Source organism: Xiphophorus hellerii, chromosome 19, assembly GCF_003331165.1.
Source record: "Xiphophorus hellerii strain 12219 chromosome 19, Xiphophorus_hellerii-4.1, whole genome shotgun sequence".
NCBI lineage: Eukaryota > Metazoa > Chordata > Actinopteri > Cyprinodontiformes > Poeciliidae > Xiphophorus > Xiphophorus hellerii.
This window is the reverse complement of record NC_045690.1, coordinates 7,036,265-7,063,339: the sequence shown is the minus strand read 5'-3', so window position 1 is coordinate 7,063,339 and position 27,075 is coordinate 7,036,265. Positions and strand designations below refer to the sequence as shown.

At 38.2% G+C, this 27,075-nt stretch overlaps 2 protein-coding genes across 4 annotated transcripts in view; one reads left to right on the top strand and one right to left on the bottom strand.

Annotated features, from left to right (window-relative positions):
- Positions 1-1,044, bottom strand: part of gabrr2a (gamma-aminobutyric acid type A receptor subunit rho2a) — a 40,008-nt gene extending 38,964 nt beyond the window's left edge. Inside the window, exon 1 of the mRNA XM_032547919.1 lies at positions 725-1,044. Coding sequence (XP_032403810.1) covers positions 725-888 — 164 coding nt within the window. The 5' untranslated portion in view covers positions 889-1,044. The remainder of the gene's footprint in view (positions 1-724) is intronic.
- Positions 767-27,061, top strand: ankrd6a (ankyrin repeat domain 6a). Of its 3 annotated transcripts, XM_032547915.1 has the most exons (19): positions 767-864; positions 3,583-3,687; positions 15,583-15,751; positions 16,692-16,782; positions 17,344-17,412; positions 18,240-18,344; positions 18,432-18,530; positions 19,040-19,138; positions 20,241-20,339; positions 20,679-20,777; positions 21,475-21,552; positions 21,623-21,688; positions 21,766-21,813; positions 23,177-23,308; positions 23,380-23,532; positions 24,532-24,645; positions 24,723-24,993; positions 25,188-25,432; positions 26,591-27,061. In XM_032547915.1, exons 4-19 carry the CDS (start codon positions 16,705-16,707, stop codon positions 26,804-26,806), a joined length of 1,971 nt encoding a protein of 656 aa, XP_032403806.1. In that variant the 5' UTR covers positions 767-864; positions 3,583-3,687; positions 15,583-15,751; positions 16,692-16,704; the 3' UTR covers positions 26,807-27,061. The 3 variants fall into 3 exon arrangements, with proteins under 3 accessions (XP_032403806.1, XP_032403808.1, XP_032403807.1); XM_032547917.1 differs by lacking the exon at positions 23,177-23,308; XM_032547916.1 differs by lacking the exons at positions 767-864; positions 3,583-3,687; positions 15,583-15,751 and having other exon boundaries at positions 16,705-16,782; positions 25,281-25,432.
- The last annotated feature ends 14 nt before the right edge of the window (positions 27,062-27,075 follow it).

Sequence of the window (27,075 nt, the reverse complement as noted above, 5' to 3'; positions counted from 1 at the left end):
ATACATATACATTTTTTCTTCATTTAATATCTTCATCATTAATAAAAATCATTAGAGCTTCTCACCTGTGTCAAGTTCTGATCTTATTTTTTATTTATTCAATCTTTATTTCACCAGAAAAATTCCATTGAGATTAAAAGTCTCTTGTGCAGGAGAATCCTGGTCGAGGATGTTAACATTTTAGCAGCTGATGACCAATTAGGGAGCCTGGTTGTTGTTTTAATCCGGAAGAACAGGTTGATCTTTCTCCCAACATCAGATTACTAAAGAACCGTTCAGGGGTTCTGGATCATGTGCTCGGAATAAGTCACATTAACAAAGACATCCCGCCAAAAAAAAAAAAAAACTATGGAAATTGGAGTCTTATGAAAGAATTCCTGGTGGTTCGACCCAAAAGCCATACAGATGCTGAGTGTGACACTAATTTGAGTTACGGAGCTAATTTCATCTGAAGGATATGCTGGTTACTTCCAAAAACTGAAAAAGAAAAATCCACCCGGGATGTTTTTTAGTCAGACATTAACTAACAAGAGAACTTGTTGAATAAAATTGTATCCAATTAAGCCGAATGCATATAATTTATCCAGAGATGTTTAAATATAACTATTAAAAACTAAAGAGCTGGTAAACTTCTCCCTCCGCTCTTATTAGCCTGATTAAACCCTGACAGCGCTCCATTTCTCATTCTCCCCCTCATCCATCTACATCATTTATCTGCACTTACGCGCCGTGCTTCTGGGTCTCCTCGGTTCCCGTCCATCTGCGCACCCGCTGTCGGTGCCTGCGCGCCTCCGCGGTTCGGCTCTGACCCAGCAGCAGCAGCAGGAGCAGCAGCAGCGAGAGGAGGAGCAGAGTTCTGTTCAGGTAAGGCATCCTGACGGCGTCCATCCACAGGTGAGTCCCTGCAGGAACATCATCCTCCTCCGCACGCGGACCCAGTCATGGTCTCCGTCACGGTGTGATGTCTCTCAGCATCTGTGGACACACTCAGGAGCGCGCGCACACGCCCACTGTGGGATTATTCAGATTATGGCTCCTCATCATCATCATCACCATCACGGGGCGGGGTGAAACATTTCCGACCTTTGCAGCGGCGGAAAGAGACTCTGTGCGGCCGCGGGCACCAGAAACCCACCAGCCCAAATGTTACAGATTGTTTTACATCTGGACATAAATTATCATGGAAGAGTTTTTTCACTTTTCCACCTTTTGTCACATTACAAACATCAACATGCTTTTCGAGCCTTTTTTGCGATAGATCAACACAAAGAAATGCATAAGTGAAAGTCATGATTTTCAAAATGTTTCAATTCAATTTCATTTTTATAGCTCCAATCAACACCAACTGTTGTGTTGCGGCACTATAAAGAAATAATTTCAATTCAATCGTACATTCATTCCTATTGTTCGTAATGGTAATTCAGTACAGTAAGCTAAGTTATCTGGATCTAAGGAAACCCAGCAGATTGAATCGAGTCTTTTGCTGATAAATATATAAAACTCATGGAAGGTTTATCTCTTCAGCCCCTCAGGTTTATACTTTGTAAGAAAGAAAAGACGAACCATTTGCTTCAGTTATAGCTGCAAGTCTTTTGGGGGGCTGTCTCTACTAGCTTTGTAAGTTTAGCTCAGTCAAATTGGATGGATTAGTTCAAGTCTTTCCACAGACTGTGGGCTTTGATTTGAATTTACATTTCTATAGGCCAATCTATTGTGGCTCTGACTGTAAGTTTTGGGTCTTTCTACTTCAGGGAATGTAACATTTTTTCCCCAGTCTCTTCACTTTTTCAACCTCTATTGGATTTTCTTCCATCAATAGTCTGTTTTTACCTCCATTCATGTTTCTATCAACTCTGGTCAGCTTCTGATCACTATCCCCACAGCACGATGCTGCCACCACCATATTGTGTTGACGCACCTGGTGATGGTTCTACTAATCACCTCCCCAGCCTTTATAAGCCTTTCAGTTTCTTGCAAAGCCTTTACTGTGTTAGACCTTATGCTACGTCTGATATGTTTGTTTCTTTCTTTCTGAATATTTCTTTGGGAAATGTTAAAAGTTTTTGGCTATTGTAAAAAAAAAAAGTTAATGGTTGCAGTAGATTTGTTAATTTGGTTGATTATTTATATTATTGTAAGTGAAAACTGAATAAAAAGGCAAAAAGCATGTTTCATATTATTTGTATAAAAATTATTCTCTGTTATCTAACTACTGCAATTTTTATTTGATTTCTACATTTGATCTATGAGTTTTTAAGGCTTGTCAGATTGATGATGACTGCACCTTCATCACTGTTCATTTTTTAAAAGGTAACACCCCCATTCCTGCAGAAATTACTCTGTTCACTTACTGCTGAATTTTCCTATCTATCCAATTTTAGAATAATTTATCATCATCGACTCATTAAAAGCATGTTTTTCCTTTGCTTTCCATTTTTACGATTTAGCTGCTTCTTTCTGTCAACAAATTATTTTGCCGCTGTTCTTCTAAACCACCAGAAAACATCTTTGTCCAACTATGAAACACTTCCTTCCACTTGCTGTGAAAATCAATGCTTGTTAACTAAATGAGGACACACATTCATGCAACACTGGATCAATACCTACGTAGTAACAGGAAGTATTTGTCTGGATTTTTTAAACTGTCACATCTGTTCTATCCACACTAGTTGGTTTCTCTCCATCTCAATTGTTCAGTTGTTTCCCCCACATAAATTTGCTTTGTGAACATCACAATAAATGTCTCACCTGACAGTTTGTACACCTGGATCTTTCAGTCTGCAGCAGGTTGTGGCGCTCCGTTCTACCAGAGTAGAAATTATGTAAAAAAATTCAGCCTGTGGTGTCTAGATTAAAATGGGCTGAAGCCTTCTGGTTAATTTAGCTGCAGAGCTCTCAGCCGCCGCTTTTATTCTCTGGCTGGCTGTTAACGGGTTTAGTTACGGGTTACTGTGAAGCGGCACAAAAACTCTGAACACACAGTTTCTGATTTCTGCAGCAGCCTGAATCATCCAGCAACGTCTCCAACTCCAACCTCAATGTGAACATTTTAACTTCCAAGGCCTGTTTGAGGTTATCAACTCCAGTACAAATGGCCATGGATGAGATATTTATGGTGAAGTCATCCACATTTTAGGGTTAAGCTCAGAGCAGGTTTGGTATTATTGGTCAGAAACAACCTCTTAATATGTTATACGTTGCCTTTTTGCAGACTAGCACAGTGCCGCCAGGAGGAATACGGAGTATTTTGCCAACAGCTGAAGTAAACTGCTTGTGTGGGGGGAAAAAACAAAATCACATCAGTTCAAAAGCCTAATAAATAGATTCGTAAGCACAAAAACAAAGGATATAACTATAATTTCAGTATGTTTCAGTTTGTTTTATAAATGCACAATATAGTTCCAGTTAGTTATATTTTTTCCTCATTAATTACTGTTTTTATTTGTCCCACTTAACAAAAATGTTTTCTAAATTTAGATTTTCATTATTTCCTTGGTTTTAAGTCAGAACTGAATCTTAGAAAAACAGAAATCTGCAACCTCAGAACTTGAGAAGTTTTTTTTTTTTACGTATTGTGAACAGGCTGCAGAGGATTTCTCCAACAATAAAAACAAGGATGAAGCAGAACACTGCACTGTAGCAACCTGAGCAGGAGGACAACTTGAGGAACAACATAACTAGGAGAAGGTAGGTCTGATCAAAACAGTCTCATAAAGCTATGTTCACACAGCAAATCCGATTTTTAAAAGCCAAATCTAGCTTTTTCGTTGCAGTCTGAACGGCCCGATTCTGATCTATTTATCCCCCAAAGAAATCAGATATGTGCCACTTTCACATGTGATAATAATTCGGATACTTATCCGATTTTTTTCTAAGCATCTACTGTTTCAACGGTCATGTCGCTTTTATATCATTGATGTGAAACATAGTCATAATTCCGCACCAAAAGTAGCCATACGCGGTAAATCCGGACGTAAAAGTGAAAATTATGATCATGAAATCAAATCACAATCCCACCACATCTGGCTCTAACTACAAATCCAAACAGATTTCTCTATAATTGCAGTCAGTGCTATACAAAAAGCCGTAGGTAGTAGATATGCTTTCCTTTTATTAGTTTCCTTTGTGTTGATATTATAGTGTTGGCTCCTATTGCTGAATCGATCCATAAACGACTCCATCCATTATTACTTCCGTAAACAGTGCGCTGCTGTGTGACGTCGACGTTCTGTCTTCTGCGCATGCGGGTGGCTTTGGGCTCATAAACATTTCACACAGCTGCCTTCGTGTTGTTATTACTTCGTGACGACACTTTCGGCTGAATAAACTTTAAAATTGAACAACTCCCATCCTTTGTTACTTCCGTAAACAGTGCTCTGCTGTATGACGTCAACGTTCTTCTGCGCATGCGGGTCGCTTTTCTAGTCATAAACCATTCGCACAGAAGTCAGATTGCGGTTGCGTTTAATTAGTAGTGTGAACCACCACGCAAAATCAAATAGAATAAAACCGGATTTAAGCTAAAAATTGTAAGCGACGATTAAGCTGAACATAACTTTATGATTGATTGATTGATTGATGGATTGATGGATTGATGGATGGATGGATGGATGGAGACCTGCTCTGATTATGTCACCATCTTCACAAATATAGACATTTGGTTGGTGCGGCAGTTTGTTTGCAGAATGTCCTGAATGCATTTAAATTAGGACATTTCACAGGTGAACCAACGTAGCATTTGCATGCTGTGTTACTGGATCACTTTGCAGATCATCACACTTACAGATAATCATCCGGAGCCTGTTAAAGTTCCAGCTCAGGTCAACGGTCACTCGCCCTTCCAGTCATTTCCTCCTCTTACCTGACAGCTGCGTGATGAAACTGCAGTAATTATGTGTCTGCAGCTGAATTAGCTCCATTCACACAGATGACAGCTGTAATTCTGCCCTGACTGATCAGAGAGCCTGAATTAAAGCTACTGAATTTCATCTCCGACGTCTCTGACGGAGATCAGATCATCTGTCGCATTTGAATAATTATAATGAAGCTTTTGATTAAGTCTTTATTATTCACCTTTCTATTATTAGAGGACATTCCTTCAGAGCCTGCAGAGACACGTGATGCGATTCAAAGTTCTTTCAGCAGAACATGAAGAATTTCTTCGCCTTCATTTGTCAATCCAGATTAGTGATGGGATTTCAGACCAGTCTGCAGCTGCTCTTTCTCTTAAAGACAATCATCTTCCTCCTCAAGCTCACTTTACATGTGATCTTATGATATCCCTGCAGACTTATGACAGACTAAAGGATAAATCACATTTCTGCTGTTTTAGCTATCCTTTGTTCTTTTTGAGGCTAAAGTAAAAAAATTTTCCTCCCACATAAAATGTCTTGAAATTCTTTCACATTCTGTGAGGTTAAAAACACCAAATTTATTACATTTTATTGAGATTTAACACAAAGTAGCACATTCATGGTTCATGGTTTAAAAATGACATCTGGAAAAGAATTTTGTGAATTTCTATTCAAACATTTTTTACTTTGACTTATTAACAAAATCCAGCACCAGATTCCACCTGTAAAAATTTAGCTCTTTTGTAAATGCCTCAGAGGTTTGTTGAAAACTTCTGCTTCCTGTGTGGGTTGCTCCACGTCATTCAACAAAAAGTTTAAAGGTCATTCCACCTTAAATTCAGGTGAAAACTTTACCTCTGCAGTCGGAGCTGACAGATTTCTTCTCCTAACATTTTCAGATCAAGTCAGGACGCATCTGTTAAAAAATAAAAACATCAGGTTGCTAACATCAGACATCTCTGAGCTGTCACAGGTTTCTGTGTGACTGACAGTTATAAAACACAGTGTTTCTAAATGGTATTTTTTCCGTTTTCTTTTACCAGATCCATCCTCACTGTAAGCCACAAAGAAATCTGTTTGTTTTTCTGTCTTCAAGTTGCTTCAGTTAAATTTTATTGTTTAATCTCTGTTTAGTTGTTGATCTAATCTCCAAAGTTCACATCTCTGCTCTTTAACTCTTCAGCTGGTGGACAAAAACTCAACATAGCAGCCATAGATTATTATAATACATTGTGATTTTATGTAATCGCTCTCGTGTTGCTCTGGAACTGACCACATGAAGCGGCAGATTTGTATAATATCCAGATGTGCTGTAAGGACACAATAACGTCAGGATGATTTGACAGATTTACAGGGAAACTTCTCATTGCTTCCCTGGTGCAGAAAATGTCTCAGTGGATGAGTCCAGCTTCTGACCATAGAGAGACCCACAGTGTCGTGCAGGATGGTGAGAAATAAAATCACATCTCGTCTGCAGTGAAAAGTGTCTATTTCCAGATCTGGGTCACAGCAACAAACTGCAAAAAGCTTCTGTTCAGAACAAAAACAGTGATGATCCTCCTGGGAAGAGTTTCAGATGAGGAATATTTCCCAAACTGTCAGTTACCTCGGATGGTTCCCAAAGGGAAGAAAAGCTGTCAGACCGTTACAAATTGTTCAATAATTCCATTTTGTTTTTGTTAGTTTATTTTTTTTGGAATATTTGCTTTTACTTTTTTTTATTGGTACAAAAACGACAACAGACAGACATAAGACATCAAACAGTGTTACGTCATGCAAAAATTAACGAGGACAATAAAGGTATAGGGGGAAAAGGAAAAACAACCCAGAAAAATGTACATATCCCAGTGTACACACTGAAGACTAAGATCCTGCCAACCTTATCTCATAGTGACAGAGTAGTAAACACCATCTGTGAATGATAATGTATTAAAAGTGACAATCTATGGGCTTCACAAAACACGTTCATTACATTTATTGCACAAAATTATTATCAGATAATGAAATTTTAGTCTGATCAGTTCTGTCTATTTGATCTAATTTCAGAATGAAATATTTTAGGGCGTTTTGTCACTTTATATCCATAAAAGCAGCTGCTGGCTGCGCCCCCAAACTCAACGTTTACACATGAAAATGGCTGCAAATAGATGCGCAAAAATACAAGTACATATTTGAAAAGCAGAATTAGAGCCTCCTGCACAACCAACAAGAATGCAGCAAATAGTTTCTGAATTGTATGGTCAGCAACCAAACAATTTTCTTTTCCAGCAGCCATTGTACAGAGCATACAGGTCATCAATACATCCATTTTTCGGGTCTGATTTCTAGTTTCCAGCTGTAATAACTGAAGATGTACATTGACTCTAGATTGTTCCTCTTTTGATACAAAAATGATCATTTCAGTTTTGTTTCTGTTCAGAGGGAAAGTTATGGCACTTCCACATTTGTTTTAAGCATCTGTTCAGTGCTGATAAAGTGATACATTCCTCAGATCTCTTGCAAAACTCCTCAGGCCTCCTTCAGATCTCCTGTAGACTGCAGACTTCCTGGAGTAACCTGGATGCTTTTCCCCTGACGGGTCAGCATCATTTTGGAAAAAAAGAAAGAAAGAAAAAGAAGTGCAGTGCAGAGAGGATGTTGGGCGGATCTCTGGAAACAGATAAAACACTGAAAAAGGTCCAGTTGTGCATTTGTTCCAGTTTCTACTCATCATTTCAGCCCTCAGGCTTCAGCCAGATTAAACTGCTTTGATGTGAACGTCATGCATACATCAGTACAACATCTATACAGCTTGACGGACGTACTGTGGTCCTGAATGGCTTCATTTAGAAAAACAGCCTTATTGGACACCCTTCAAAGGAACGTCCTGACGAATTAACTGAAGTTGGATTTTAAAACGAAATGTTTTTCTCCTCGCAAGCAGAAACCAGCTGCTTGTTCTTTATCCTCCAACATGTCAGCGAGTTTATTGTGTTCAGAGGTTCAAACAGAATAAGTTCCTATAGAAGAAGTTTATTTTACACATGTTCTCACAGGGTTTATGGATGAAGATCAAAAACATGTCTGTTTTCATGTATAGGATCATGTAGTCACACAATGAGAGAACTGTCATAAACATGTTTTATTCAGCTGCGTTTGCTATTGGTGAATTAATTTCATGATCCGAATATGATCCAAATATTGACTCTCAGCTTAGATGAGTTTGTTTATCTCATTAAACAAATTTTATGTTATTCCAAAGCTTGAACGTTTTCCAATTAGCATGATGTTTTAAAATATTACACATAAATTCAAGGTGAGTGTTTCCTCTCAGGGTTGGTTTAAAATGTGTCAGACAGAAAATCAGAGTCAAGCTGAGATCTGCAGCCCAACTGTGGAGATTTAACCCCTCAGATGCTCAATGTGAGAATAAAAGGTGAACAAAAACACACTTTGCTCTCAGCTGACCCCGCAGATGATGGTGAAATGACAATCTCACCTCATTGGAGGTCAAATAGCTTTAAATACGACCTGGATTTCACTCAGCTTCAAAGAAAAATTTAAAACTATTGCTTTTGTTGTTGCTGTAGCAACCTGAACATCTTTAAAATGCTATAAGCTCATCATTTTTCAGAATATCTATAGATGTATTTAAATATTTAAAGGTCCAGCTCACCTAATGAACTGAGCTGGGTGCAAACATAACTTTAAATTAAACCCTGCAGCCCAGTTCAACAGTAATCAGCATTCAGTTTACAGGGTTAAAACAGAAGTTTTACCTCCAAGAGACAGAAAAGGAAACTTGCACAAGAGCTTAAAGAAACTTGTTGGGTTCTTTAAGAGAAATTTGTTATGTAACAGTATAAATCATTTCTGAATCATCTGGATGATTCTTTGCAGTCGTCTTACATCATGTCACATCTTAAAGGGTGCTAAAGACGTCAAAGCTCCACACTTCAATCTCTTCTCAAACATAAAGCAATAAGACAGCTGCCCATCTTCCCAGGAGTCTATACTGACCTTGAGATCAGACCATCAGAGAAATACAGAAGAAAAAACTCAGAGCTTAATTTCAGACTTTACAGACCTTAGGTAGCAGGCTAAATGTTAAAGTTTGTGACGGGACAAACAGAAATAAACTGAAGCATTAAAGCCTGTTTTAGAAGGCTAATCTGAACGTGTCTGGATTGTTTTGGATGTAAACTGTGTAATTCACAGATTTTTAGTGTGTTTTCACACCTGATAGTCCATTGGACTCGGCTCATTTGGGGACCAAAATCACAAAATTTGTTACATTTAAAAAATAAAACAAAAACCTGTTTCCCTCCTCGCCTGTGGTGGCGCTGCACCAAGAACCACTGAAGGAAACAACACAAAAACCTCAGAAGATACCAGCGCAACTTCTTTCTTCACAAAATGTAAACAAAGATGGAGTAGCGTCAGACTTTAGCGGTTGTAGGATTTATTTTTTGTATTTGGTAAAAGAACTATACTCGCATGTTTGCTTTGGTTATTTACCCAGAATGCCTTTTGCCTTCATCTATTTCCTGCTTTTGGAGCGGTCTCCCGTCAGCTTGACATTCATATATGCATTCGAACTGCACCAAAGTTCACTTGAGCCGAACTGACAGGTTTTTAGGCGGGCCGGAGTTCGACTGAACATTCACGCCTCCCCCAAACGAACTAGAGTTCAACTAAAGCACACCATATAGGAGTGGTGTGAATGAACACGTTTTTCTGTGGCATGAAATGGGTCCCGAATACGTCTGTGTGGTTTTGATTGGGTCAATTTTGTCATAAATGAGTCCTGGAAAAATACATATTTGTAACTCTTACGTTCGGCTCAGGTCCAATAAGTTGACTTCACGACAGACGCACTCAGGCAAACTATTTATTTTAAGAAAAGCAGCTTCTGCCCCACAGTTACAGAAGGTAACAAAAAATGGAGAGGAGCTGTCGGTAACCGGTTACTATGGTAACCACCAACCGTCAAGAGAAACAACTTATTGACTATACAAAATAAATTCAAAGGATAAATAAACTAATTTTGACAAGCTTTGTTAAAATAACATCCTGTTACACATGTTGACCCTAAATGGGTTTTTAATGTGTGATTTTGGATATGTGGTTCTGAATGGACCCTGAATGTGTCTATTTGGTCCAGAATGTTTACTGAACCTCTCCTTTACTGGAAAAACACAAATCTTACCTAGTAATTTTACATGGTAAATCTTACCAAGTCTCTTGTGCAAATATCATAGTACACTTGAAAAGAGACAAAACTAACTTACCAATCACTTTTCAGCAAGATGAAAGACATTGATATTGACGAAAAAAGTAATAGTTTTTTAATTTCTATCTTGCATTGTGTTTCTGTGTTTGTAATGATGTAAAGCACTTTGAAATGCCTTGCTGCTGAAATGTGCTATACAAATAAAATTTGATTGATTGATAGTTCCACTGAGAGATAATTTCACTTATAACAAGACATTTTATAAGTGAAGTAATCTACCAATGGAACAAGTACTTTTCCATCAATATTAAGAAATTATTCCCTTTACACAAGCTCACATATCCTGCTGAAAAGTTACTTATTTCAACTCTATTTGCACCAGAATTTAGACCAAAAATACTTGATAAAAATTTTGTGTGGCTGTTTTGAGGACCGTGTCCAGATGTGTTTCGGGTCCTGATGTTGGGACCCGCTGCTGGGTAATTAAACACCTCTTCCCTGTGGGTTTATGGCTGTTGAATAATTTAAACATTTTCAGACACAAAGTGACAATAACCTCTGCAGATTAATTTAATATCACACCACGAAGTTCAGATCATACTTTTCTATTGCAGATCATGCTTAACTCCATCTGGGATCAGAGTAAAATGACCGTTAAGTCTAAAAAATAAAGAAATGGAGTCAACAGACCTCCTTCCCTCATTCCCACTCCCACCTCCTCTGCATCTTTAACAGCGGCAACAGATGTGAGGCTGAACAACCCGTGGCACCAACATGTGCTGTGTCTGTCTCTGAAATCCCTCAAACAGAGTTTTCCTGTGAATTCAGAGAACAAAGGAGAAGCTGGTGTGACAGTTTCAGGACAGTTGGAGGTGATTTGGGTCTACATGGTACCAACAACCCTGCAGAGGAAAGCCATCAGAACATGTTTCAATTACTGACACTGTTTTTTTCAGGTTGGTCAGAACCAAACAGAACAAGTAAAAATGAGTCAAAAGTCAAAAAGGTTCTTGTTTCTATAATCAGTGATGGGAAAAACACTCCAACAGTACTTTCTGTCTGGTATGTTTCTCCTAAAAACTTCAAAACTTCATCTTCAGATTTAAGTTTCCAGACCTGATTCCACTCAGTCTCAGTTCAGTCTTAATAAAAATCCCTCAAATTATTTAACGGAGTTTCCTTAACATTTTCCTACCACACTTTTTCCTTCCACTCAACTTTCTATTAGTATGCTAGAACTTTTTCCACGATATTCTAATTTCTGGTTTTCATTATGCGCAAGCTATAATCATTAAAATGACAAAAATAAAAGCATTTTCTACTCTATATATGAGTTTTGCTCTCTGACATGATTGACAAGAAATGTGGGAATATGCGACTGCCAAATTCAGAAAGAATAAGTGAGTGTAAAGAAATGATAAAGGTTTAATGCATAGCTCATAAATGCATAAAGATTTAATCAGCAACTAAAATCAATTAAGACTGAAAGATAAATTAAATCTGTAGATTTGTTACTTGAAATGTACCTTTTTTTTTTAGACTGAATTTAACCAAAAGACGTTGTCTATTGGGGAGGAATTTTGAAAAATGTAAACTTACGTTCCAGAAATTTAACTGTTAAAATTCAAAGGCTGGAATTGTAGATTCTTTTCTACATTTCTGTCACATTATTTTTTCCAACTTTGATGTGTTTGTTTGGGATTATGTAAGATAGACCAACACAAAGTAAGGCATAACTGTGAAATCAAAGGAAAGAATGCATTGTTTTCAAGATCTTTTGCAAATAAGACCTGAAAAATGTGGCATATATTTTGTATTCATCCCCATTAGTCTGATACCCGTAAATCAAAAACATGACACCTCTCCAATCCAAACAGACATTTTTGGTCTCTGTCAAACTAAATACAACTTTAAAGACAAAAATATAACATGACCTTTTCAGGAAAAAACGTTGATCCAAACCATATAAACAAAAGCATTCCCACAGCATCACACTGCCTTTACTATGTTTCAAGGTGATAAACAGTGTTAGTTTAGGGACAAACGTGTTTTAAAGTGTGACAAACTAAAGAATGAAAGTTTGTGACCCAAAATGAGCCGCCTGGTTGAATTTGAATGAGAGCAAATCTTTGCTTGCAGTGAAAAATGTTACATAACGTTTCATACTTCTTTTGATTTATTTAAACAGAAAGGCACTTAGCCATGCACTTCATATAATTTTAATCATTTTATGCATCCATTCTTGTCTGTTTTGTGAGCTCTTTGGGTTTTAAGAGCTTGATAATGTAAACAACGCCTCATCATGTCTAACTAAACCTACAAGAATTGCTCTGATAAATTACCAGATTTTTAAAAACCTTCATGTAATTTATCTCAGGACATAGAGACAAACTCCAACATCCTAACTGAGGCGAGAATTGGTCGTGTCCATCCTTTCTGCCATTAAGTCCCCCTCTGTGACCCGGGGAAAATCTCCGAGTGAGTAAGGCGAGTGCAGAGCTCAGGATGAGCTGGAAATCCCAGATGTGGGAGCGCTCAGGCAGCACAGCCGGATTATAGCCCCGAACATCAAATTGTCTTATGTAACACATTGTAATGCTGACAGCAGCGGCGATTACACAATCTGACCTGGAAAGGAGGAGACGGCATGCACGTGGGCGTGCACGCTCACTCTGGGAGATCAAACCGCCATCATATGACCTGATGCACTCTGGACTGCAGTCTGGGACAGTTTTCCATCAAAACTGATGTGAATGTTTAGCTGCAGAAATCCCAGAAACTAAAACTGTGTGTAGGTGTGGATTCATTATCGGATCAGAACTCTGCAGCCTGAAAGTCCGGAAAAATAACACCAGAACCTGACTATGAACCTATCAAGGATTCCTCCTTCCTCGGAAAATGTTTTAGTTTAGCACAGTAAACACATTGGATGCCTTTTGTAAAGTAACGGTAAAAAAAAAAATTAACAGCAATAATTTGGTTTATTTATTCTGTTACAGAGGAAAAAAGTGTGTTCAGTTTTCAAAACAATATTTTCTACATTCCTACATTTATAAATGTCAGAATTTCTAACAAAATATTTCATTCATATGATAACCATTTTGTTTATAGATTAAATATTTAGCTTTCAAATAAAAGTTTTAGTTAGGAGGCTAAATATCTAGTTCTCAACTAAATGGTGAGAGTCTGCGCTAAACATTTAGTTTGGCTAGACCTAAACATTTAGTTGGGAGCTAAATGTTTAGCTTCCAAAGTAAGTATTTAATTCACAAGCAAAATATTTAGTGTACAAGCGAAATATCTACCATTCAAATTTACCACATGCTAAATATTTAGCTTAGTTAGGAAACTAAATATTTAGTTCCCAACTAAATTTTGAAGTCTGAGCTAAATAACTCCAAATTAAATATTTGTTTTGTTATCTAATTATTTAGTTCCAACCCAAATATTTATTTGCTAAACTAAATATTTATGTTGCCAGCTAAATATTTAACTCATAACTAAAAATTTAAGTCCATGGTAAATATTTGGTTGCAAAATAGACATTTAATTTGGAGCTAAATATCTAGTTTTAAAACTAAATATTTGGCTCAGAAAAAATATCTGTAGGAAAATTAGCTTTCTAGTTAAATATTTATATTGAAAGCTAAATATTTAACTTGTTAACTTTATATTTAGTATGGAACTCTGACATTTATAAATGTAGGAATAAGATGCTGAAAATATAACTGAAAAATGAAAACCCACATATTTTTCTTTATGACAAACAAAAGAAAATCTAAATACTGCTGTTAAATCTTTACTGTGTAACTTTACAAACAGCATCCCGAGGGAGCTTTGGTTTGCTAAAGAACGTTCAGTCCAAAGCATTTTCAGCCACAGTCTGCAGAATAACAAGGGATTAGTTTCTGTTGAAAGAAAAATCAGCTGTCAGAGGAGTTTCACAGGGATCTGTGCAGCAGATTAAATCTGACAGAGAACATCTCTGGAAAATCGCAACAGCAGCACGAACCTTGCTCACGCAGCTGGCATTCATGGACGAGTTTTATGTTGTTTCTATTGGGAGACATGTTTAATTTAGTCACAGCTTTACTAACAAAAAAACTCAGCCTTGAGAGAGACTGGAAATTTAGCAGTTTCTGCACAGATAACAACACTGAGCTGTGTGATGATGATGATGATGATGATGATGATGATGATGATGATGATGATGATGATGATGATGATGATGATGAAGAAGAACATGCCGATGATAGACGACAGACAACAATGGTTGTGGTTGATGATGATTGTCTTCGTTACAATGACGATGAAAATGATACTGATGATGATGATGAAGACGATTATGATGATGAAGACGATTATGATAACAATGATCATCATCATCATCGTGAAGAGGATAGCATTGAGGACGATATGATTGTGACCTTGATGGCAATAACTAGGATGATGACTGAAGTCATTAATATTGATGATGAAGAGGAGCAGGATGATTAAAATCACGAGAATTATCGTGAAGACGACATTGATGATGGTGATAACGACATGAAGAATGATGGAGATTATCAATCAATCAATCAGTCAAATTTTATTTGTATAGCACATTTCAGCAGCAAGGCATTTCAAAGTGCTTTACATCATATCAAACACAGAAACACAATGCAACAAAGAATCAACAATAAAAACACGACATTAAGTCAAGTTCAATCAATAAATTTGTAATTGATTACGTTTCAAATACAATTCCAAACAGGTGGGTGTTTAGTCAAGTTTGCATCCATAAAAGGTTTACCTGTTACACTCCTACTGTGTTATATGGAACAAAATACCTGTTGCTATTTTTATTCACGCTCAAAATCACACAGTTTAAAACGATGCAGACAGCATTTCAACGGGCTTCCAGCACAAGGCTCCTCTTTCACGGGATTTCGCTCTGGGACTCCGCTGTCCCTCACGGATTTTTGTGCAATTCTATGGTACCTGTTAGTGTCTAGAATTTACAGGGTTTGTGTTACCGCAGTGACCCTCAGTCACTCGCCGTTTTTCTTCCGGCACCAGGCTCCGAGATTATGATGATGATTATCATGATTTCTATATCATCATCAGGTAAATCATCTTCCTCTGACTTATTCGGTTTTTATCCATAATGAGAACTATAATGATATTGATGATGGTGGTGGTGATGATGATGATCCTCTGTGATTCAGCCAATGAGAAGCTGGCTCTCTTCATCAGTCGTTGTGGTCTCAGTATTCAGATTTCCTTCATTTCAATTTCCTCTGTGACGTTTCGCTGACATCACATCCTGAACAAATCAAACTTTCCCTTCGCTAATTGTTAGCATATGAAACTTTTCCTGCACGTCTGGAGGCTCAGACTCAGCAGATTAAAACTGGATTGAGTCTTTTGAAGACGGGTTAAGCTTTTAAAGGTTTCTCTTCCCATTAAAACCGGTGCAAGCCCCCCCTCCTCCTTTAATCTGCCCTGCTCTGTAACATCTGTCCCCGTCTCTGCAAGTCTTCCTCTCAGTGAATGATCCGCCTGCTGTTGCTGCTGCTGCTGCTGCAACTGATGCTGATCCTCAACACAACCGGCAGAAAACGTTTCTTCTAAAAAAAACTAAAAAAAAAAAGAACTGATGCTCCTTTTTCCTGCTGAGGAATCGGCCGTCTCTGTGCAGGATCAGGTAAATCAGCTTCCTCTGACTTATTCTGTTTTTAATGAGAAGTTCAACAGTTCACGGGCTACTGAAAATCCTGAACGGTTTGTAAGAATTTAATCATAACTCCTTAGATACATAGTTTAGGATGTAATTATGCAAAAGCTTCGTGAATTGTGTCTTTAACTGGAGTTGAAGTATGAAATATTCTTTGTAGTGGCTTTTAACTACGCCTTAAAGTTTCGGCCGCTATTAAGGGATGAGGCGTTCACTGACATCACGGAAACGGGAATGATTTCGTTTGAATTTTATTCGTTTCCTCTCCAACTTAACACTTGTTTAATTTCATTCTCAACTGGCTGATTTTATGACCTAAAAGTCTAAAATGACTTTTAGAAACAGCATGAATAACTTAAACAAAACATCCTAACCTCACATATGTGAAAAGTACAACAAAAACCTCAGAGATAAAATATCTTATTGTTGTATTTACCATATCAATCAATACACATACTGATCTTTACATAATTAATGCACCACACTGGGGTTAGTTTGATTATATTTCTGCACTTTTCACCTGTTGTTCTGGTCTTGTTTGTATTGTTTACATCAACATAAAGGTAAAAAAAAGAAAAAGTCCAATAAATGCCACTGCAGTCCCGCCCATAGAGATGACAGAGAACAACAGAGGCTTTACTCATTACACCGTTCTGTTTGGAGACATGTCCAGGATTAAAGGCTCATTCTGACCATCAGCTCTGAAATCCTTTATATTTCTGATGTGAAGAGGAAGATTAAAGGATCTGACCATCAGAATCTCAGCCTCTTGCAGAACATTTACAGTTTATGTTTCACCTGTTTGATCAGGAACCTGCAGCATTAGGCTTTTACAGAGTTTTCCTCTTCTCTTTCCACTGTTTCTTGGTTTGCTCAGAGATTATTTCTCATTTTTCTCTTTCTCCTGCAGGTGCAGCAGCTGAATGGCGGCGTTCTGCAGCAGAGACTCTGTCAGATCTTCAGACGTGGAGAACTTGGTTTGCACGCTCAGTTCATCTGAGGTGACGCCTTCATTTAGATGGATTCAACGGCTACTTACATATTAATACAAAAATCTGCTTCTGTGTAATTAACAATTTACCCTCACTTCACTTTGTACAGGGGAAAAAAAGATTTGAGATTTTTCTCAAAATTCTGTTTTCCTTAGAATTCTGTCTTAAATCTCAGAATTCAAATTTAAAATTTTGAGATTTTTCTGAAAATTCAGATTTTGTTTCTCAAAATTCCAACTTTAATCTCAGAATTCTCACATTATATTCAGAATTCTGACTTATTTCCCAGAATTTAGTTTTTTTCTCAGAATTCTGACTTTTTCTCAAAGTTCTGACTTATTCCTCTGAATTCAGTTTTTTTTTTTCTCAAAATGTTGTCTTTAGTCTTAGAAATTCAAACTTTAATTCCAGAATTCCAACTTTAATTTAAACATTTTTACTTCACGCTGAGAATTCTGACTTTTTTCTCAGATTTCTGTCCTTTTTTTCCTAGAAAATCAAAAGTCTGAATTTTTTTTTTTTTTTTTTCCAGTGGCCATAATACTATTCTGTATGTTTCTGTGATAACAGGGAGTAGAAAACCCCCCTGACATGAAGGTCCACTGCAGACCTGGAGGCGATGAAGTGGTCCATTCAAAGGTATAGAGGACACACGAGTTTCTGCAGATTTAATATTTCATTCTAACTGTTGTTTGAATTGACAGGAAACCGTCTAAGGGTTTCCTGTCAAGAATTACCAAAAGAAATTCTGGTTTGGTCCAAACAGGATTGAGTGCTGAATCGATTTTACACTTATCCGCTGGCTTTGACGTCATTGAACTTGGATTTGTAAAACTGTTAGCCAGAAGGTCATGACCTTGTTTAGCAGCTTGCAGCAAATTCTGTAACATAATTGTTTAAAAAAAAAACATAAGAGGAAATAAAGAAACCTGAACAGATTGAAAAATATGACCCAACCAGATTATAAAAATATCTACGCTGCACCAGGAGAGACTAAATTCAACCTTCCTACAGGTTCTCTGAAATATAGATGCAGGTGTTGGCGGAGGACAAATGTGCAGCTGTGAAGATGTACAGAGGTTAAGACATGCAGTCAAGAAACGTGAAGGTGTCCAGTTGTGAATGTGTGCAGGAATACATAAATATAATAACATTCTCATATTATTAGGATTTTATTCATGTCATTTTATTCATTTTATTTTATTATTTCTTAGTATAGCCCTAATACTCTGTTATAAAAAGCAGTAGAGACCCCAATTTAAGTAAAAAATGTGCAAAATATGAATTTTGAGTAATAGTTCCCCTTTAAAGCTATATAAAGACACAAATATTTTGACACATTTTTGTTTTTCAGGCGCATAAATTCATGTGTGCATCTGGTTATCATGTATAAATATAATTTACTGTGAAATCTTTGGCATGCATGCATCAGGCTTGGTTTAGAAGTGTGGTGGTTTTTGTTTCAGAGCTCCGGGTGTCAGACGGCTCTCCACCGCAGCGCCATGGTGGGGAACAGCGAGACCACGGCCGCTCTGATCGCTGGAGGCTGCGCTGTGGACCTGCAGGACCCAGTAAGTTCTGGTCATCAGATCACCAGTTCTGTTTAGGTCTACAGAACACGTTCCTCCATTCTGACTGCCATGTTCTGTTTGTTTGAGCTTGGAAACACGGCGCTCCATGAGGCGTCCTGGCACGGATTCACACAGTGCGTCAAACTGCTCGTTAAGGCTGGCGCTGACGTGCGCGTCAAGAACAAGGTAATTAGAGGAAAACTCGTCTCAGCAGAGACGGAGAGACTGAATTTTCAACTCTGAGATTTCCACAACAAAGAACAATAAAGCCTCTATTGTTGAAGGGGAGGAAAAAGCTGGAAAATCTATCAGATCAGCTCCTGAGTCTGAAGTTTTAGAGTTCAGTAAACATCCATCTTGTTTTCAGTTTAGAGATTATAATCCTGGGGTTGGGGTTTTCCAAACATGATTGTGTAATATTTTTACTGAATAAAGTCAAGGCTTTGATAATCCGACATTTCTGTTACTTGAGCCTCTGATTGGACCAGCAGAACACCAATCTGATGCAGTTGTTCTTAAATTAACCTGCCAATCAGCGGGGGTTTGTTCTGACCGAAATAAACCCGCCAATCATCCTCACTTATTCCTGCAGAGCCTCTCAGGTCGACTGTGAAGTGATTTCTGATCTCTACCTGCAGCAGGAACTGAAATGACCGCCCAGGGTTCAGGTCTCGGTTTTGTTCTGGGTGTTTCAGGCAGGAAACTCGGCGCTTCACCTGGCCTGCCAGAACGCACACGCTGCCACTGCTCAGCTCCTGCTGCTCGGAGGTTCAAATCCCGACGCCAAGAACAAGGTGGGAAAAGATAACAGAACCTTTTATTTACCCAAATAAAACACATGCATCTGGTTAGCATGGAAAAACTATGCAGAAGATTTGTTTTCTAGTTGCACGATTAGCCTCGTTAGCTTAGCATAGCTTAACTGTGCTGTTATGCTAACTATATTCAACTTACTCATCAACCTAAAGTCAAAATTACCGAACCATTATAGATTTCAAATTGCAACCAGCTGCTTAAAGCTTCAGTATAAATTTTATTTAATATGAGATGAACCATCTGCGAAACAATAGCGGTGCTATTATTAGCCCCGCCCCCGATCAGAAACAACCAATCAGAGCCAGGAGGAGGGTCTTAGTGCTGTTAATTATGCTAGTGTGCAGAGAAACAACTTAATGTTCCAGAAAATCTCCTTATCAACCATCATTTGTGGCTATGCTAACTAGTGTTAGCATTCAGAAGAAGTTGTAGTGTAGCAGAGCACAAGGTGGGAGGGAAGATAGGAGGTTGTGAGCAGTGCATATACAAGCATGATTGACAGCACTAAGATCATCCTTCTTGCTGGTCATGTATTTACATGTAAATAGCAAAAAATAATTTATAAACTTGCTATGAATCTTTTTTAAGTTTATAATTTCTGTTTGATGTATCATTCCATCTAAAAGATATATAGTGGTTCTAGCAAATCATTAAAAGCCAGAAATATGTCACTTATGGGAATGAGAATATTTAAGCTGCTGAGCAGTGCATGTACAAGCATGATTGACAGCGCTAAGACCGTCCTCCTGGCTCTGATTGGTTGTTTAGAGGAGCTTGATTTCTTCACAGATTGTATGTCTCATACAATACTGTCACGACATAGTAACAATTTTAGCAAATATGTAAAAAATATTTTTTATTAAAGTTACGTACTGCAGCTTTAATTCCCCCTTTTCCCCTTTATGATGAATTTGTTTGTGTAGTAGTCTGAGGCTACTAGAGCTGGCTAATGCCCCATTTTTAAAAAATAAATTGAAAAAAATATACATATAAAAAAAATATATAATTATTTGGGACAACAAAAGAAGCATTTCTGTTTCCAGTCGTCCCAGTCAAATAAAACCAGTGCTGCTGCTTCAGGTGGGCGATACCTGTCTGCATGTTGCTGCTCGCTACAACAACCTGAACCTGCTGAAGATCCTGCTGAGGTCGCGGTGCCGCTTGAATGAGACCAACCAGGTGACAGCATGCATTCTTCCTGAGACTTACAGACAATTCAACATCAATCGATTATTGGAATCATTCTCAGCTAATTTAGTAATTGATTAATTGTTAAGTGGGCTTTTTTGGTGCAGTCTTAAATGGGCAATTTGCTGAAAGAACAAGATATTCAAAGCAATAATTAAGTTAAAATTGTACAAAAAATACATATATTTGTATTTAAAAATTAGAAAACCCTTTTTTTGTAAATATATTTTACAGATAATCAACACTACATTAAATGAATGCCCTGCTATTTCATTTTAGGCAATAAAATGCTTTTATTCTTACTTTGGTTCTGGTTCTGTTGGACTGCAGGTTGGAGACACAGCTCTTCACGTCGCAGCAGCTCTGAACCACAGGAAAGCTGTTCAGCTTTTACTGTCAGCCGGTCTGGATGTGAGAGTCCGGAACAACGTAAGAGTTTTTCATTATACTTTAGTTTTATTTCATTATGACTTTTGTCTAATTCATTTTAATTAGTTTGCTAGTATTTATGAGTCAACATTAGTTAAATATGATTTAGTTTTAGTTCAGTATTTACTTCCTACAGTAGTCGTTTTAGTTTTTTCATATTTGGTTAATTTTTAGGTGAAGAATTGAAGAAGATCAGTGTTGTATTGTGATTCTGTACACATCAATTGGGAAATGAATACTACAAGGAATACATTTCAAAAACTATATTAAATGTTGAACAACCAAATGACTGGTGATTTATCCCAATTTTTGCTGTTGCCCTTTTGTGGACTACTTGCCAAAAGCCGACGTAAACTGCTTGTGTGGGAAAAGAATTAATTTCTCATCATTCTGAAAAGCTAATAAATAGATTCATAAACACTGAAACGAAGGAAATTCTGTCTATAACTTCAGTGTGTTTTAGTTAGTTTTACAAACACAGCATAATTACAGTTACTTATAGTTTTCCACCATTAATTACCGTTTTTATTGGTTGCAGTTAATAAAAATGTTATTTTCAATTTCAGTTTTTGTTACTTTGTTAGCTTTAGTTAAATTGGTAACTTCAACTGACGAACGTTGGAACATCTAAAGCTGATCCAGATGAATTCATATCAGAGTTCAAGTGTTTCCTGGCTGACATGTTTTCCTCCTTCAGGCAGGAAAAACAGCGCTGGATAAAGCCAGAGAGCACCAGAGCAAACATGTGGCTCTGCTGCTCTCCAAAGTTCCTCAGGTTCTTTAACTCACCTATTAATCAATATTATATCAAAGCATGTCACCAGAACGAGTGTTCCTCTCTTCAGGTACGTTACATGAGGAGAAAGACGATGAGGAAGCCCAGACTGAGAGCGCCGACTCGACCCGCCAAAGTAAGAAACAGAAAGTTTAGGATCGGGTTCAGAATCATTTGAGGGGCTTTGCAGCATTTTTTTTCTCTGGTTTCCAGGTCGGCGCCTTGAAGATGGAGCAAACAGAACCCAGATCAGACAGTAAGGTGAGTCATGAGCTGAATCTGAGTCAATCGACTTGGACTCGAGTCAGATTAGAGTCACATGACTTAGATCAGGCTGGAGCCAAATGACTTAGAAATCAGACACACAGGAAAAAAATTACGAACCAAAAGCAGTTCCACCTCTTGGACTGGAGGCCTGTTTGATTGTTTTAGTTTTAAATTGGCAGTATTATATATTTTCCAGACACATAGTGCCATTTTACAACACAATCAAGTAACCACGCTACTTTTAGTTGTTATAAAAATGCTATATGTAAAAAATATGACTTAAAAGTAAATTTGACTTTGTAATTTAAACACCTTGAAATTGGGCTTTTGTCTCTTTAAAAATTCTTGCTCTTTCTCAAAATAACCACAACGTGGCTCCTCTATTAACCCTTTAACAACGATTTTACCAGCGTTTCACTGAGAAGTAGCTTCTATAATGAGCTCAGCAGTTCTATCAGTTGTTTGCTAATTGCTGCTGGCTAGTCTGAAGGAACTGAGTCGAAGAGTTAATGGGGAAGAGTGTTCTGTAATATGGAAGCTCAGAAGATTGGAAACTGCAGCTCTGAGGAGGAGCTGCGTGTAAAAGGCGGGGCTTGGTCCCCTGAGTCGTTTTGTACAGCTGAATGGTTACCATGGCGATTAAATGGTTTCTCAAATATGCATGAAAGAATCAAAACAAACAATCCAGGTAAGTTTTTGATTAAGGAATAACATTACAACATGATGCAAACCTCAAAAAAAGTTGATTTTACATAACAGTGCCCCTTTAAACCAGTTGAGAAACTCAAATTACAAGAAATACCCTAGAAAATCTTCACATCTTCAAATATTGTGTAGCCTTAATAGGTATAACTCAAATTCACCCAAAAATCATACTTGTAACATTCACAAAAAATATGGAAGATCAGTGCAGGTTTACTGTCAGCAAGATGATAAACTTAAGTTGATATTCAAGTCAACATTTTTTTATTTTTCTGTATTGTAATGTATATCTCAAGATCAGAAAAAAATTGCAATGTCAGTTTTTCTAATATTGTGCAGAAACTTGGGTTATTTATAGTAAAAGGTAAACAAGGTCTGACATACAATAAAAAAGGATAATTTTGAAGTTCAGCCAAATAACAACTTACATGTTTATGGCTAAAAATTCTGAGTTTACAACCTGAGACTTGGTTCAAAGCATTTGTTCACGTTAGACTCAACTTCGGACTTGCATGGCTTTAATTGACTTGAGACTCTGGACTCATTTCCACCTCTGAATTCAAAACCAACTCATTAAAACGCAGAGAATAAACTCCCTTTCTAATCCTAACTGTGACACAATCCTGCAAGCAGTGAGACTTTGACGTCTCTGCAGGAACTGGATGCAGAAGATCTCACCTCAGGAAGGAAACACAGTAAATCGCAGAAGGACGAGTTCTGGGATGAGGGTGGAAAAACCTTTCAGCTGTACACTCTGTACAGAGACAGGGAGGGCAGAGTGCGGCAGGTTGGTTCAGTCCAGTTCAGAACTTATAGGTTCCTCAGGAGAAGATTGAGTGAATCTCCGTTTCCTTTTAGGCTCCTGCCAGCGGCTGCATCTGCGAGTCGCTCATAAAGAAGCTGCAGGGTGATCTCACGACGACAAAGCAGGAGCTGAGGCTGCAGATCCTGAATGTCCAGGAGGAGCTGCACGGCCAGATGGACAGGATGGAGCGCCGCAACAAACACCAGGTTAGCCTCTAATGATGCGTTTCAGTGACGTGGGAATTGGGAACTCGGATCTGGGTTTAACTTCAGAACTGAAGTAACAACGTTCTCGTTAAGAAGTCAAAATTTCAACATGGCGGCGTCCATAAACATTGTTTCCAATTGCTCTTAGGAAGATGATTTTACTTTATATTAGAGTCATGCTAATAGAAAATTTTAAAATAAAATTACGAGAACAAAGTATTAAAATATCTGAGCAGGAATGTTTATAAGGAGAAAAATTATATAAGGGTGCATATAAATTTAAATAAAATTATATTTAGACTCAAATATACTTGCTGCGTAAAAGTCTTACTACTAACTTGTGTAACTTCTAAGTAAGTTAAGATTTCCCTACTTTGTGTATTTAATAACGAGGGTCCATTTTGAAACCAAAATGTGAGTTTATGGGTAGGATTTCCTAAGTTTTTTTTTTTCTACTTCTTCCTATTCTTTTTTTGAAAATGGTAAAATTTCTGTGGCTACAAAAAATATGTCTCTCCCTCGTTTATGTCTGTAATTTTATACAGCTATCATGTTCAAAATAAAGACATAAAGAAAAGAAATAAGTTGATGAATATGGATGTTATTCACATAATTTCATGACTTTATTATTGTAAATTTATTACGTTTTATGTTCTTTGCGTGATCCTAATATTAGTTACGTGATAACGTTCCTTAAGCAAACACCATTTTTAATTTTTTACGTTTAGAGTTTCAGGCATGACATGAAACATTAATTTTAGAAACACTTTTACATTTGTGTCTTGTAAATAAATACATTTCCACCACATCTTAAAACTGTTGATGCAAGGAGAGCCATATTGAAACGCAAAGTCTACTTACAAGTCGTAACGGCGTTCCAGTTGAATATCCCAGTTCTGAGTAAACTGGATCAATCTAATTGCCCAAATCCATGAATATCTGAAGATTGAAAAGATTGCGAGGCTGTTAAGCCTTCGTCTGCTTTGTTTCTTTGAAAAGCTCAGGAAGTTGGAGATGTTGATCCAGGAGAAAGCAGCATCTGAGAGGAGGAGCCTTACATCCAGGATGGAGCAGAGAGCAGCACAGGACCGAGCAGAAGTTCTGATGAACCAGGTACCATCATCTGACCCAGTTCAGCACCTTATCTGCTGGATGTGAAGGCGTTTAGCATCTCTTTGCTCCGTCTCTAGGATGCTCTGAGATATGAACTGAAGAGCTGGTGTCTGTCTCTGCTGGAGGACTTGGACATCTCGGTTCCAGCTGAGACCATTTACCAGAACCTGCTGCTGTCTCCGTCCGCAGCAGAAACGGATCTGGAGTCGGTGCCGCTGCTGTTTTCTGGAGACAGCAGCCCCTCTGTGTCCACCAGCACCCTGAGACCAAGAGGATCTGAGAGTTTGAGGCTGGCCGAACCGACCGGGGGCAGAACCTACTTCGAGATGAAGGTGGACAGGTGTGCAGGTACGTGTGACATTTATAAATTAATAAATACCATGGTGAAAATATTACCTAGGAAAATAATCCTCCTTTTTTTATATGTTAGGCCAAATTATTGCTGTTACACATTTTTGACTGTGTAACTTTACAAATGGCACCACATAGATGAGCACAAACCTAAAACAACAAAAATATAAATTACTTTTCCTCAATGACAATTCAGAACCCAGAAAGCTCAATGGACCTCTCCACAGTCTCTTCTGCCCCCTCCTGGCTCTCAGCAGTACTGCAGAACCTTCCTCTCTTTGTAGATTACACAGAGGAACGCTCCAGCAGCACCAGCACCGGCCCACAGGAAGAGGTCTGGGGCCCCAAGAACGACACCATGACTCTGGAGTTCCTCATGGACCGACCTGCTGAGCCCACATTCATTCAGGAGAGGAAACACCTGCACGCCGTAGAGGTGAGATTCCCAATTGATTTTAGATTGGGAATTCAGTTCAATTAAAGGACCAAAGCTACAACATTTGTTACATTTTGAGCTGGTGCGGTTTACTTTCTCACTACACTGTGTCAAACAACCCAAACTAATTAAAAACCTGTTCCCCTCCTCGCCTCTGGTGGTGCTGCAACAAGAACCACTGAAGGAAACAAGAAGAAGAAAACATGAGCACAACTTCCTTCTTTACGAAATGTAAACAGAAATTGAGTGATGTCAGAATTTGATGATGTATAATTTCTCTTTTGTCTTTAGCAAAAGACAATGAGCCACTTTTCCCTCTAGTTCCAAACTTGCATGTTTGTTTTGGTTGTATTTACCCAGAATGCCCTGCGCCGTAGTCCACCTCCTGACTCCTGATCTCCATGGGCCTCCAGAGTTCTCTTCAACTGAACCAAACCCTGGTTTGTACGCGAACCAAACCCTGTATAGAAGTGAATTCTGTTGCGGTTCAAATACATGTGTGAACCACAGCAAAAGCAGGAAGTGGACTATAGCACAGGGCATTCTGGGTAAATACAAACCAAAACAAACGTTAGAGTCTAGCGCTAGCAAGAGAAATTGTTCATGGACTTTTATCAAAGACAAAAGTGAAATCCTACCAACGCTAAAATCTGACGGTACTCCATTTTTGATTAATTTAGCAAAGGTAGAAGTTACACGCATGTCGTCTTCTTCTTTTCTTCAGTAGTTCTTGTTGCAGCGCCACCACAGGCGAGTGGGGGAACAGGTTTTTTTCATTAGTTTGGGTCGTTTGACAGTGCAGTGAGAACGCCAACTGCAGCAGCTGAAAACATAACATGTTGCAATTTTGATCCCCACTTGAACTTCGTATTCATACGAGGTGTGGTCTTTGACTAGGCCATTCTAACACATAGATATAGTTTGATCTAACCTAGCAGGCCTCCGTTCTGGTCCTCAGGGCCCAATGTTCTGCATGTTTTAGGTGCTTTATTGATACCTCATCTTACCTAAATAAATTATAATTGACATATTTTTTGCAGTACTTTAGCTAAGCAGCTAAAGCAGTCATTTGAATCAATCAAGACATGAAGCACAGCGGACCTTGAGGACCAGCCAGTGAAATTCTGCTGACTAACTGAAGCTGTGTTTTTACTTTAGGTGACTCAGCAGTTCTTTGACGCCGTGTCGGCTCAGCTGGAGCGCTGGTGCTCCAGGAAGATCCTGGAGGTGGAGTTCCAGTCGGAGCTCAGGGCCCGAGCAGAGAGGAAGGAGATGCTGCAGCGAATCAGAGAGCTGGAGGAGGAGCTTCACCGGCTGCAGACCAATGAGGAGAAAGAGAGCTTCCTGAGACCGAAGAAATCAGATTTTAATTGAGTATTGATACAAAAAGGTCTGCCAGCAGAATTTAGCTTCATGTTTGTATGGTTTTATTATCAGGAGAGTCAGTTCAGACTAAAAGCTGATCCTGATGGATTTCACTTTGTCTCCAGTAGATGAGGTTTCAAAGGGGATGTTCATCACATTTTTTGCAGAAAATCAGTTTTAGATCATTCTGCCTGTTTTGAGCTCCTTTTAGAACAAATAGATGTGCAATTATACAACCATTCAGCTTTGAAAAGCAGAAGTGGAGCCTCCTGCACACA